The following is a 15004-nucleotide window of genomic DNA, read 5'->3' as shown; positions in this document are numbered from 1 at the left end:
GATGAAGTAAGCAAGCGGATGGTGGGATTTAAATATGAGTAAGAGTGAAGTTGGTAAGAAAGATGGCAGGGTTAGAGAAAATTGAATAGAGTTGATGGGATCATCATATATATCATATATATAAAACTTGAAAATGGACAACTGGACCCAATGCTTTCAGATCCGAGCCCAATGCTTTTAGTCTTCCACAAATGCTTTTTGTCTCGGACAACAGACCCTTGCGCTCATGTCGCGTGGTCCCATCCTCTGATTGATGTTCTTGCTTTTCTTCGTGGCTTTGCTTTCGTGCCACAACGTGTTGAAGAGCAAAGGTGCATTATACCTGTCGGTTATTGCTTCAATCCAACACTTCTTGTCCTGGAGAATAAATTTTTGCGCTTTTGGGGTGTGGTTCCTTCCTTTTGCAGGATCTTAGTCCCAGACCAATGGACTCAATGTGGCCCACATAGGCCCACATTCTCTGCTTTTATTTTCATTCCAGCGCTCAACCAAATCTTATGCAATCAGTAAAAATGCCATTGAAACAAATTCATCATTGTGAATATGTAACTGGGCATGGCTATGTAACCAAAAAATCGGACATCCCCCGGACAGCTGGGTGTCCTTGTGGTGTAGAATCCATAAATAATTATGAGTTGGAGTATCAAATCGAAAGTTCAATCCCTGCAAAGTCATTGCTGTTTTCTTATTTCAACTTCTGGTATCTGAGGAGATCCGTGATACTTGTCCGGGGCCAGCGGGTCATCTGAGCGACGCCAGCCGCCGGAGCTATGAATTTATATCCGACATCAAATACCATGATGCTAGGCGCAAACAAAACATACATACATAATCGCATTTCTCAATCGCATTATTGATACAAGCACCATTGCCATTGGTATCATTTTCATTGGTATCATTTTGATCGTACGACTAGTAACTTTCTCTTTCATGCTCTTATGATATTTTGTTCAGGATTCACTTCCAGCCCTTATAGGTATGTTTTCTCTTTTCATCTTCTGAACGCTAACTATAGTCGAACGTTTACTGCAGTATATGTTACTCTTGAGGAAAGATAACCTTTCGAAAAAGTCATTTCGCTGGCAAATAACCGTGATCGAAGGAGCATGCAATGAGACTCGGTGGACTAGCCTTACGGTGTGATATTTTCTTCTTCGCTATTTTCTCGGACTCCGGAGGCATCTCATGGCAGTTACTCGCAGAAAGAACTGCTCACTTATGTTGTGGCTGAGATGAAATTGAAAGTCGATATCGTTGCAAGTTCTCTGAACTTCAAGCAGTTCCTCGACTTGGGATGCAACGATTCCCCTCTCACTCCCCCTCGACTGTTTGGGCGGGATGAGCCTGGAATCTGGATGAGATGGATGGCCACCCTTGGCCACCGCGATGACGTATTGCCATGAGAGACTGTGTGGCCCCAGTTGATAGATTTGAATACTTTCTCAATTGAAGTGTGGAAAAGTTAAACAGCACATGAAGCATTCCCACCAGTGAAGCGCTCCATACATAAATCAAATCAGTGATCAAAATTTTCGGTTTTGTTTCACCTTCCCTCCAGCTACATACTTTCGTATGTCATCATCATTCACCTCCTGATCAACGATAACTACTATAATTCACCCAGTTTAACACCGTCCTCACTCGCAAGTTGTACATCTTGTCTTTTCAATTCTTTTGTACCCTTTGCTTAACTAACTCGCTTGTCGAACAGTGTCAAGATGGTCCAAGCTTTACTTCTTTTGTCACTATTACTTAGCGCTTCAGTCTCTCTGACTCTGGCAGGCGAGCAAACGGTTGGAAGCACCTCCACTGATAGGTCCGCAAGCGCTTCAACCAATAGTGCGGGAGGCACTCCATCCGACGGTACCCACGTCAGCAACTTCTCTCTATGATTCTGAGCGACTCAAGATATCAACAACTAATACATTTACACTTTGGGCGTCTTCGATTGGAAATGGACCGAGTGTAGTTCAAATTGGTCGATGATCGAACTGATGCCGGGGATAGTTCGACTGATTATGCAAACTCTTCAAGTAAGAACATTCACTTGATCATTCTGCGGCAAGACGTTCATCGTTGCGTTTCAACATGGGATACCCGTCATTATAGCGAGTAACGCCTCTACAACCGACTCTTCTCGACCTGGTACGTACTATCAGGTGACCCGGATGTCGATCGATGAACGATACTATGTCCTGACAAAACTGAATGGACAAAACAATTAACTTTAACAGCACCTGGTGTTTTTGACGCGGCCCCGTTCTCTGAACCTGCAAAGAATCTAAGCACCAATCCAGGTCCAGGTTTGTGATATCTAATCTATCAAATCTTTGGGATAAGAATGAATGATTCTGACTCAGAAGATTGCGCATATTCTTCTCCTTAAAAAATATCAATAATGACGCATCATTTTGACGATCAGTGAGGACCGAAAGTGCCCCCTCTCAGTCTCAGCCAAGTACGTAAAGTCGAGTTAAATTCACATTGATCTCAACATGCGATTAATTGACCCCTTGCTTTCCTCATTGGATTGTCGTATTACTTACCTTTTCGTGGTAATCAGCCTCTGGTATGTACTCCGGAGGTAACTTTACATCCACCCCAGTATCTGATTTTAACTTTTTATATCATACTTGTATCAAAAAAAACCCTCTTCAGGTACCAACAACACAGTCTCAGTAACGAGTCCACCTCCCTCCAACGACACGCACAAAAGTACATCTTCACCTCAGAACAAACCGAGTGGTTCAACCCTCTACGGACTCTTGCTCTCTGCTACTATTGCTGGGATCCAACTTCTTGTTTTGTGAAAGATGACCGAATGCTCTCTATCAGGGACGCGATGTCTCGTATTTCTGTCTCTCAGGAATTCTCACGTATACACTTTTCATTATCGAGCAGGTGCTTCATTCCTTACATGTCGGATCATGTCTGCGGTTGTTGTCTTAGCTGAATGAGTTGAATGATATACGAATAATAACGCATAATACTTCCATTGTTCTAGCTTTTTACCTATGTTTATCTTTAGTTTAATTCCAAGTCAAATATGTGATTCTTTTAAAGTATCCATGTTATTAGTTCGAGGTTTGATGTGATCATCTCAAAGAATGTTGCCATTGGCAATTAGTGGACCCAGAGCATGCCCTGAAGCTTTCAGGAGGTCTTCTATTGTTGTTCAGACCATATCTGGCAATGAAAATGACATTCAAGAGTTTGTTCAGTATCAGCTTGTGAATTATAGAACTCCGTGACTGTGAAGTTTGAACAGCTCATGCATTTGGTAGGTAATTGGTTGATACGTTTAACATTCTCAGCCTTGCTTAAGACTAATAAGAGTTCACCGGGATCATTCTGGTTGGCCTTACTGAGCCTCGTCGCATGTCAATGCATATGATGGCTACAAAAAGATGACTACACAAAAGCATTTTTCATGATCCATTTGCTGAGGGAAATTGACGTGAAAAACTGGACAGAGGGCAACAAACTTGAACTCTAATTTCCCATCACCAACCATCGAGGTCTGTGATAAGAATCCGACGCTAGCCTTGTCTGTTCTTCAGACAGAAGGGTATGCAACAAGCTATGGTTTCTATATTGCTTCATGTACCATAATTCCATAAAATGACATGGAGGAACAATGTTGAAGTCAAGTAAGGGATCACATAGAGACCAAAGTCGAGCAGAAGATTGACAATCCACCATACAAACTCCATGAGAAAAAAAAAGAAAAAGGCAACAACACCGAGGGACCGCGGGCTCTATTGGATTTCATGGACCAAAACACGAGCAATGAAAGGTAGCATAAGATGAAAGAGAACGCATAAAAGAAGTTGAAAAGTTGGATAGAAAAGGCAGTCTGGATTAGGAAAGATTCAATCGCATATTCGAGACAAATTAAATGCGTACATTGTTTGATCCTTGTTTGATCCGGCAAACTTAAGCCGCTAGATGGCGGTCAGCTTACTTCTTGGAACCGCAGTTTGAGCAGCTGGTACCGGTGCAGGCTATGGGAAAGAGATCAAAGGATGATCAGACGACCAGAGAACTAGCAAGAGTAGATCACAAAAAGTGAAGGAGCATACATGAACCGCAGCATCCGTTAGATCCACATGGAGCAAACATATTGATATTTGATTTGGTTTTGGGGGGTTTGGTAAGGTTTAATGAGGTTTGTAAGTGATTCGACTTTTTGTTGACGATGTTGGGTGGGTGAACTTGACAAACGGGTCAGGAAGGTGACTTTATATAGTGATGTTGCTAAAGCACGACAAGAACTGCGATCGGTGATTCTTGGCAATGATGTCATAATTTCGGAACTTCTCGATACCCTTGATCGTGTGTTTGAACTTCAAGCTTTCCCTCATGCTTAAACATCATTGGTTGTTCTGAATTGATGCAGCCATGGAATCAAACTGTTTCGAATGCATACATAGATTGCCAGCCAGTTCGCTTCAGCCGATCGGCCTTCCAGTCAAAAGTATCCCTACTCAATTTACGCATCTTTAGGTAAGAGATTGATATGATATGCCTCCCTATCTGTCCCTATCTGATTGGACCAACTCTTACTCGATCATTTCACAGCGTATTGAATCTCGACTACACAAAGCTTGTTCAATTATGTATGTTCGTCAATCTCGAGCGAATTCGCGGGGGTTTGGGGACAAGACCTATGAAACCATCACATCAGACTAGATCCAAACCGCTTGGTGCAGGTGGTTTGGTTGACTCCCTATGTACAATTAGTTTTACGTGCCCATATGTATATCAAACCGGATGACCAGAGCTCACCCCAACTTTTTTCTTTGCAGATGGATTGTGACTTGTCATCAGACTGACCCCAAGTACACTGCCGCTCTGTGCCCATTTCAATCCTGCGTCCTCTATGATGTCTATGATATGTAATCCTACTAAAGTCTCAGAGACCTTGTCCGACCGGCTTGAGGCAAGCTTGTTAAAATCTATTGTACGTAGTAAGTGTACGAGCTATGAGATCGATCAGAGCGGCGACGAGTCTGAGGGTCTTCTAACGCGGGCGAACGCGGTAAGGAATATTCACTAGGTCAAGGCTTCTGTGAGTGAGCCTGCCGCAAACAAGAGTAAGCTCCCCACGGCAGGATCGAGGTGGAAATCTGCTCGTGTGGCAAAAAATGAACATAAAAGCCGGCCTCCTGCGATCGGTTCGCTAGTCCATCCACCCACCATCGTCATCAAAAAGTCGAAGCACTAACAAACCGCACTAGAAACTTACCAAACCCCCCAAAACCAAATCAAATATCAATATGTTTGCTCCATGTGGATCCAATGGATGCTGCGGTTCATGTATGCTTCCTCTCTTTTTGGGGTTTAAACTAGTTCTCTGCTCCAGCTGTCTGATCATTCTTTGGTTTCTTCACCATAGCCTGCACCGGTACCAGCTGCACTAACTGCGGTTCCAACAAGTAAGCTGTCCGCCACCCAGCGGCTCATGCTCACCTGATCGATCATTGATCACACAATGTACGCAGTTACTTTCTCTTGATTGCGCGTTGGAATCATTCCTGACCAAGATCGGCTTTTCTATTCAACTTCTTTCATGTATTCTTATTTTCATCTTATCCCTCTACTGGTTATCATTTGGTCCATAGAACACAACAGAGCGCGCGGCCACTCGGCGTCGTTATCTTTGGCTTTTTCTCATGGAGTTTGTATGATGGATTGTCAATGTGATGCTCGAATTTGGTTTCTATTGGATCCTCTCACTCGCCTTCAACATTTTTCCTTCCTGTAACTTGTGTGGAACCATGATCTATGAAGCAATATAGAAACCGTAATCTGTTGCATACCCTAGACAAGGCTAGCATCCTATCAAAGACCTCGATGTGTTACGATATTGCAAGTGAGATGGGCGTAAGGATATCCAAATTTGTTGGTCATTGGTGAGATGACCCTTCCTATTTTGTACCTCACATCAAATGAACCTACCAAGGGTATACCATCGTTTTCGGCGGATTTGTTTAATCACCAAGAACACCAAGTATACACCAAGATTTATCGCCAAGTGAGGCATCAGGAAGGAGTTTATCATCAGCAAAGAAAATACATGTACTAAATCTGAACTACATCCCTTTCTGCTTATCTTCAAAGCGTATATGTCCCGTTCCATATTGTCAGTTGAGCTTCAGTGTTCATCTACTTATGAGATGGAAGCAACCGTATACAAAGCATAGGATGTAGAGAATAATGCAAACTGGACTGAAATACTTTCATAAAAGCTATGTCACCACCCTGATCAGAGCATCTTTGGATGTTCATTCACTTGTTTTTTATTTGAAATCGCGGTTTCATTGCAACTGGTGGCCAAAGCTAAAGGACGTCGTCGTCGGCAAGTTCCATCGGGACCTGAGACGCGGTGGATGAGACCAAGTGAGAGCGCAGGGCCAGGGCAAAAGTCGGCCACTCAGAAGAGAACACAAACTGGGAAATTTTTCAAAACCTTGGTCAGACAAGAAGTCCGTGGCCTATGCTCCCCCACACCAGGTTAAGCCTTAGTAAGGCAAAGACCTAAAGCATGATTGCTTGAAAGAGAAACATAGCCGAAAAGAATGTGAGAACTAAAGAAGGTCAAGTCCAAAGATGGACTCTGAAGGAAGCCTTTAGTCTGGCAGATGAATGCTGAGATGAACCCATTATCTAGTTTTATCTAACAAAAAAGTTTAGCCCGAACTGTGGCTCCATCAATGCTTCCTTGGTATGTGACCAGCTCAGATGTGATCTCCAGCTCAGGTTGTGTTGCAACAGGAAGACTGCATGCCTCTGGGGTTGGGGATACGATTCCAAAAGTACCCGAACCGGTACCGCTCGATTAACTCACACCCCGGGCAAACACGTGACGCATCCTGGGATGCGTCGCGCGGACGCTACATATGCGCCGCGGTTTTACAAGACCCCCCCCTTGGCCCCGGGTCGGCGTCCGCGTGACGCATCCTGCGCAGCGTCACGTCCTTGCCCGGGGTGTCAGTTGGTTAGAGTGCCATACTAATACTGGTCTTAGGATGCCCTAATACTGTGATGCGGATGTCTTGGGTTCGACCCCCAAATTGAGCAGTTTCTTTTTGCTCAAAAGGTCTTTCAACTGTCACATATATCTCTTATTTTGTATTAGCCCACATGTAGCAAGCAGTGAATGGAGCATATCTGCCAATCATAATCTTTTGTCCTGATTTCACAATCACAACTTGTTATTGTGTATTCATAACTATACGTGTTATTTACTGAATGGTTTCTTTGCTTCTACTCTTACTGGTTCCAAGCTTACCCCGGTGAAATGTCCATAAACTTCATTTCTTGTGGTATAATTCATGTCTCCCATGTTTGCAGAATCAATGTATCATGTCAAAGGAATTCAAAAGGTAAAAATTGAATGGCAAGGTGAGGGTCATTGACCCAGAATTCTTTGGAGGTCTTCAGTACAAGGATATGTCATGATCTACAACACACAGGATGGTTGTGATTTCATGGATCTTGTGAAAGACATGCATCCAGTGATATCTCCTGAAAGAAAAAATACAACTGGAATCCATGAAGGTATGTACCAGAAAACAAACAGAATGCTGAAAATTTGCTCTTGTCTTCCTCAAACACCCATCCAATATAGGTCCAAGGTTTCTGTTTGTGACCCCACAAAATGTTGGCACATGGGGAGAATAAATATCAAGCTAAAAAGAAATCCAAAGTGAACAAATAGTGAACAAAAGCTTCAGAAGACTTAAAAAATGTGACTATGAATGAATCTGAGTCATTAGAATTAAGACTGAAATCCATGTCAACACCATAATATGCTCCACTGTAGCACAGCCAGCATATTTGGCTCAGTGGCAAAAATCAGAGAAGTCCTTTGATTATTACTCTGAGTGAAACTCCAATCCAAGGCAACAACCAGGGCCAAAATATGCCTTGGGGGTATCCTTGGGGGCCCTTTTCCTTCTGGGCGCAATGCAACAACTCCTTGGATGTTTGTCTCCAAGCCCGGAGTGATTCCGGTATTGTCGTAGGACCAATGCTTAGAATGATAGATATTGGAGTGGACTAAATGTGCCGGTGGCCAACAAGCTAGATATATTCTTGTGTAATGGCTTGATCCAATCTTTGAAGATTCATCACTTGTGTTGAAAGCTCTTGTACCCCTCGTAACAGTTTCCTTCAATGATTTCAACTTATCAAAACCATATCTACATGTTTGGAAGGAAGGAACATAATCCCATGACCATTTGTGTATTTAGTGTTTGGATTCCGCTTGCAACTTTGACTGCTTTGCGGCGTCTTTTAAATTGATGTGTTGAGCTTTGATCAACACATGATCACCACACGTCATCTCTCATCCACTTGAGTTTTGACCGTTCTATCAAAAAACCCTTGACAACTTGATAATTGTAATGTACACTTGGGATAAAAATTGAATCCATATTTTGAGAGAAATGCAATCATCTACCTACATATAATAAAGGAAAATGGTTTAAGGAAAAAAAGAGGATACCACCCCTCTATGTAGGGCCTGAATCCAATTTGGAACCACACTTGACCATTTGGGTGACTCCACATCATCTCATTGCATGTCTCATGCATACCTTGCACTTTTCACCCCTCATGTAAAATCTTCCAATTTTTTTTGAAAGGTTTCAAACAAACAATTCATAAAAATTCTCTTCTAGAGGTTTTCCATTTTTCTATCTTGTTGGGTTGTGCATGAGTGTCAAGAACAAGAAAAAGAACTTCAAAATGAGCGATTCCCAAACATGGAAATCCTGATATATTCATTTGAATTTTTTATTTAGAAAAACATCAAGTCTACCAATTCTCTTGCTTAAACTTGTGGGGCGGCTGGGGGCCAAATTACCTAGCATATAATAATCCAAAAAGCAACATTTGGAAAAAAAGTGCCATATGGACCCATTTCTTGACACACCAGCCTAAGAAACCCACTGCGGTCAAGGTGGACATTGGGACACATGCTAAATAGTCCAAACAAGTAGGACCTAAAGTAACTCCCCTATTTTACATTATTGTATGGTCTCCGCCGAGTCCGGTGATCACAGCCAGGTTGCACAATTGTTGCAGGCCTTGATGTGATCAACACAGCATTGGTCGAGCAAGCTGCATTCAATGATGTGATTGTATCCCATGGGGTAAAGTGATTTCAAGATCCAACATTTTGTGCAATGAGTACAATGTGGACCCACCAAAAGATACAAGTTCCCTCATGAATTGCAGGGTTCCACATGGTCCCACAGCATGGTGTAGTGGTGAACACCTGCTGTCCTGTGACCACTACCTGATGCAGTAATTAGTGATTGCATTGGACTTTGCTCATTACCACCAAGACACCTTGAAGCTTTCACTTCCAAGTCTAGGCTAGAGTAAGTAGGGGTAAGTTAACAAGGCGGCTGGCCACCCAGGGTCTAGTATATTCATATGTGAATCATTGCAATTATCACATAAAACTTCAATGGTAGCATGACCACCGTTTTTGATTATATCACAGCTCATTATGTTTTGATTTTATGATATTTGATTCATTCTAGCTGAACCTTCATACTTTTTCTCATTGCTGCAGTCATTTTGTGCTTTCATCACAACAACCCACAAAGTGTATCCAAAATACAGCCAAAATTTAGTGTAGTGGAACAGTTTTATTTGAGAGAGATTCCTAGGCAAATTCCACTGTGGAATTCCCGCTCAGGGGAAATCTAATACTCAGGGTGCAAGGGTACCTTATATAGCTGTATTGTGATGGGGAACCTTGTATTCTCAATATGTACAAGTCTGGTCTTAGACAATTAAACCCGTCCTGGTCTGGTCTTGTAAAAAGGATTCTTTTCTAAAAAGGAAGATAAGATAATGATAATTTTGATGAAGAAAAAGACAACAAACATAAGAGAAACAGAACTATAAATACAAAAGACATTTGATAAAATAGGAACCAGGAACTAAACAGATTTAGATAATCATCAGAAAGTTACAAGAATAGTAACAGAAAACTAAAAATAAGATGTTAAGACACTGTACAGAATTAGATAAAAGGTCAAAACATAAAATGAAATAAAAATGAATTGTAAAATAAAACTACTAAATGTAACCCTGACAACATGTATGGCATGTATGCCTGCTAGCTTCATCCCTGCTGAAGGCCCTTATGTCCAGGTAATGAAATTCAGCCATCTGGAAAGTTTGCACCTAAATGACCTCAGACAAGGTCTGTCTGAGGATTTTCCTCCAATGATGCCTTGGGTTTCTTAACCTGAGGCATCTATGTTGGCAGTGTGTGCACTTTTATGCTTGACACACCCAAAGACTTCTATTACACCATTCACAATCATTTGCTTGGCAAACTATGCCATGCTCAGCCGTGCACAAAAGATGCAATAGGGAACACCAAGGCCTGCAACTTACCTGAAAACCAAGAGATCATTAAAATTTGTTCCCAGCAGATACTTTTCTTGCTGGCTGCACTGGCTTTCAACCAGCAAACGGGCACAAAGCTGCCTGAGGATCCAACTGCAGCACTGAATGCTGACACTGACCCTTTAAACCTGGATGCTTTGATTTAGCAAGTTGAGTGCAAATGGACACCCAAAGCTGGGTGTGATGGAGGAGATACTTATCTCCCCACTGTAAAAAAACAATTATGTTTGAAACCCAAGACACACATCAACATGCATTTTGTTGCTACTTGTGGTATCACCCTAGCTAGGAAAATAATGCATTCCACAGTGTCTGTATTTGTTAGAATTAGGTAAGCAGCACACTTATAATCCCATGAAATCTATCAATGCAAAGTTCTCTAAACAGGAAATCTTAGAAAGAAAAATTTGTGTTCTAGTAGTACCAGCTGTCCAATTCTTTGATAATTCATGAACTTTTGACAAATCCTTTGGGAAGGATCTCCCCACAGCAGAACAGCTCAAGGGTACAGTTAGACCAGCGAATGCTGTTCACATGTGCACTCACTCCAAAGAAGCACCTTTCATCATGGCCAGGCCATGTCTGCCAGTCAACAAGTGCACACAAGCTCCCTGCCTGACTCAAAGGGAATTGGGGTGTGCTTGTTGACTAGCAAACACCATACAGGCACAGTGTTTGGTTACATATCCATTTCAGAGAGTAATGCGTGATTTTAGGACTCTCTAGGACTTAGAAACACATTTTAAGGTTTTATTCTTTGAACCTTATGTTTCTGCTTAAAGATAACAAGCTTAAGTCTATTTGAAGACTGGTCTACCACAGTAGACGTTTGCTCAATTTTAAAGGATGAGATTACATTTACTATTAGTGGTGTGGGGGGGACCTCTGAGGAAAGAAAGGTCTAAGTCCTAGAAACTTTGACATTTTGACCCTCAGAGGTGAGACCAGAACTCTAGTGGACTTGGGCTTCTCAGCACTGGGCAGGCTGGTGGGCTCAAAAATTAAAGGCTTAAAGCCCTAGATAGTCAAGAGAGATCAAGAGAAAAGTTTCTGAGTGAGAATATAGCGGGGTGAGAGAATGAGGTAGATTTAGTACAGAGGAGAAACAAAATTTTCCCCTGTTCTACCAACGCTGGATTGCTACGCTACTCAACGCTATCTAGACCAATCTGGATAGCGTAGTTGGGCAAGCTAACAGAATGACACATTAGCATTTTTCTGGCAACTGTAAGCTAACGCTTGTTTGTTAGCATACCTTAAACAAGCTAACAATTTTTTTAAAATGCAATAACATAGTTGTAGTGCGTTAAAAAAACACGCTAACAGCTAAAATAACGTCAACAAGGGAATGTGAAAGCAACTTATGATTTCTGCTATAGATCCACAATAACCACGAAGCAATGCAAAATGGGGAATAGGTAGAAGGTCAGAGCGACAATCAATTGATGGGGGTGAAGCGGTTTAGGTGATAAGCAATAAGAAATTGACTGGTGAGGTGGATCATGTAGAATTGATGAGAATCTTGTAATGAATCTATGATGAAGTGTGGAGCTGATTGTTGAAAAGTCAGGCCAAATACAATGTATGTATCTGGAGTCTGAATAGCTTTTTTGTAGGTTGAATTGAGTTGAACGATCAAGTTGAAGTCTTGATCGCGTTCCTGAAAATTGAATCTAAACTCAAACAGAGAGAGACAAAAGGTTGATTTGGGAAATTCAATTGAAGAACTCCCACTGCCCAACATGCTCCTCATCTCAACATTGATCCTATCACTTGGTTAAAACTGATTATGTCAGGTATTTTCACCTTCAGGTGGTGAAGTCCTTAAATCAGCGCAGGGGTACGCTAACCAAAGCTAACAGCTAACATCAGATCTTGATGGCTGTTAGTGTAGATGTAGAAATCCAGCTAACACTACAAACATAGCTGTACCAAGTTATCACAAACTCCAAGATCTGGTAGCGTAGATCACCACATCTAACAGAAAGCGTCCCGTTAGATGTGTGAAAAAGTTACGCTACCAGCTTCTCTAACGCTTTTTTAGCGTAATTGGTCCAGTGTTGGTTCTACCGCATTCTATTTGGCACGGAAGCTCTGTATGAGATGTCACTCATTGAGATGTCTGTGCACCTCATATTCCTTGCAACTGCCTCATCAATCTCTGAAATGGACCAGTGTGTACTGTCTCAGGCTTTGGGAACACTCTCAATCTTACTGATGGCTTAAACAAAATAAGGGATACATATATGATGGTCAAAACATCTTTTGAGCAAAAATGGCTTGCTCAATTTGGGGGTCAAACCCAAGACATCCACATAGCAGCCTCAGGACGTCCTGAAGACCAGTGTACGGCACTCTAAGCAACTGATCAGGTTAATCAAGCGGTACCGGGTCGGATACGTATTGAGATTTATACCCAACCCCGAAGGCATGCACTGTCTTCCTGTTGCAACACAACCTGAGCTTGAGATCACATCTGACCTAATCAGATTCCAAGGAAGCATTGATGGAGCCAAAGTTAAGGCCACCAGATGATGACTCTTAACCAAGATGCCACATTTTCATAATCTTTGTCCTGATGTCCATTAATGTGTGCATCAGCAACTCAAATCTTCTTAGTATCGTCATACAAAGACAAGATTTCTTAGTTTCTAAGAACCAAAGTCCTTAGTTCACCAACATTGATTGTCGGACTCGGTTATAACTTGAGTTAGGGAGAGTTCATGTATTACAATGCTTATCTACCTTTCATGATTGTTATTAAGATATTCTGTGGTGTTGAGTCTTAACCATAGGACTGCCATCTTCCTACGTTTCTCATGAATTCAAGATGTGTCATCAAAAAATTCTGGTGTGAAGCATTAAATGTCTCCGCATCCGTGAATGCAAGATTGAGGCATCATGCTCTACTTATCTGAGGCAAAAAGCCTATGATCAACTATCTGATCATTGTATACCCGAGTTTACAACAGATTCATCAATTAAAAAAACTACATGTGGTTGAATCAGCTGCTTATCAAAGTACATTCATAGTGGTTGTATCTAGCGACCTCCGGATAAGTATTTGTGCATCTGATAGATCAAACATAATTTTCCAGTTTTGAACGTGGCTGTTGTATAGAACTCTTGATATCAAGCAGACATCCGACTGCATCATTGCTTCTTAAAGTCTTTAGCGCCGCTCTACATGGAAACAGTACAGAAATTCATATCAGTATTTCTACATGTCTTGCACATCCGTTGTCTAGTCACAAGAGATTGCAATACCTTTGCGCTATAGTAAGCAATTCATCCCAGTCATTTGCTTCATCAAGGCAAAACCCGTTCACCAACCCAGTGAGGATCGCACCTCCAAGGGTATCGCCAGCTCCTGTGACATTAAAGGACCTTTCATCATGCCTATTGATGGTAGGAGCCGGAAAGTGTTTAATCATTACTCCCCCCGATGATCTCACCCATCCAGGCATGATACCCTTTTGAGCTAGACCATCTCCCAACCGTAGTCGACCAATCAGAACAACACCATCCTTGTCCTTTTTGACAACAAGTACTTTGACTAGAGGAAGAAGTTTGATAGCCATTTGCATTACTCCTAAATCGGTGACCCAAGATGGAAGTTTACGCTGAACTTCTGTGCGAAACCTTCCATCTATTCCAAAGGAGTCAATAAATTCGAATGCCCTTGAGGACAATGAATCGTTGTTGTCTTCTTGATCAGATATAGCATTGTCAATAGCCTTCAACTCCGCGTAATTTGGTAAAATCACTGAAAGGGGTGGCTTTTGAGATATATTTGTTGAGAGGACTATTTTTAGTAAAGCTGGGATGATCTTTGTTGAATTTGGGATAGAGGTTGGCTCGAAAACAACTGGTAATCCGACACCACATAAGTCAGGAACAGTATAGTTATCTTCAGTTCGGATGAGGATAACAATTGGTCAAAAGATCACACTAACCGATCTTTTTGGTCTCTTGACATATTCTCATCACCACCTCAATTCCTTCTGTGGAGATATTGCCATCCACACACACCACACTCGGGTCTCGTTCGGTGATGAATTTGGATAACTTCAAGGGGAGAACGGTTCACATAAAAGTTAAAGCAGGATTTTCTAAATTAAAGAAGCCCCAATACGTACCTGTTCACCTTTGAGGTCGTCCATTATCTCCATATCTGCAACCCCAGTTATCAAGTTACCCTTGTGATCCAGAAGCATATTTACAACAGCTGTCCGCTTGGACTGGTCGGCAAGCTCATATAGACCATCAGTTCTCAAACCAGTCTTGGCGACTTCGTTCTTGAGCATTTGTGTCAATGGAGCGTTCTTTCCTCCAATCACTGTCATCATTACAACATCATCGACTCCCAAATTGTATGCGGTACGAGCAAGGTTGAAAGCCACGCCGCCCGCACTCAATTTAATGACCCCAGGCTCGGTGGTACCCAATAAGGGGGTAACCTTAGACTGAAGGCTTTGTAGTGGTATCGAGGTGATATCAACTGCTGCTGCTCCGATGATCATAAGTTGAGCCCTGGGTGCGCTCGTCCAGCTGTTCGAAACTTGAT

The 15004-nt window shown here is 42.0% G+C and overlaps 1 protein-coding gene across 1 annotated transcript; it reads left to right on the top strand.

Annotated features, from left to right (window-relative positions):
* Window positions 1-1718: 1718 nt before the first annotated feature.
* On the top strand, window positions 1719-2810 carry MELLADRAFT_123729 (uncharacterized protein; the record flags this gene model as incomplete). Its single annotated transcript, XM_007413886.1, has 7 exons — window positions 1719-1871; window positions 1970-2033; window positions 2110-2145; window positions 2235-2303; window positions 2423-2458; window positions 2564-2569; window positions 2659-2810. 7 exons carry the CDS (start codon window positions 1719-1721, stop codon window positions 2808-2810), a joined length of 516 nt encoding a protein of 171 aa, XP_007413948.1.
* Window positions 2811-15004: the final 12194 nt, after the last annotated feature.

The sequence above is a fragment of the Melampsora larici-populina genome (genome assembly GCF_000204055.1).
Source record: "Melampsora larici-populina 98AG31 unplaced genomic scaffold MELLAscaffold_39, whole genome shotgun sequence".
NCBI lineage: Eukaryota > Fungi > Basidiomycota > Pucciniomycetes > Pucciniales > Melampsoraceae > Melampsora > Melampsora laricis-populina.
The sequence above is the reverse complement of the archived record's forward strand: the minus strand, read 5'-3'. Positions and strand labels throughout refer to the sequence as shown.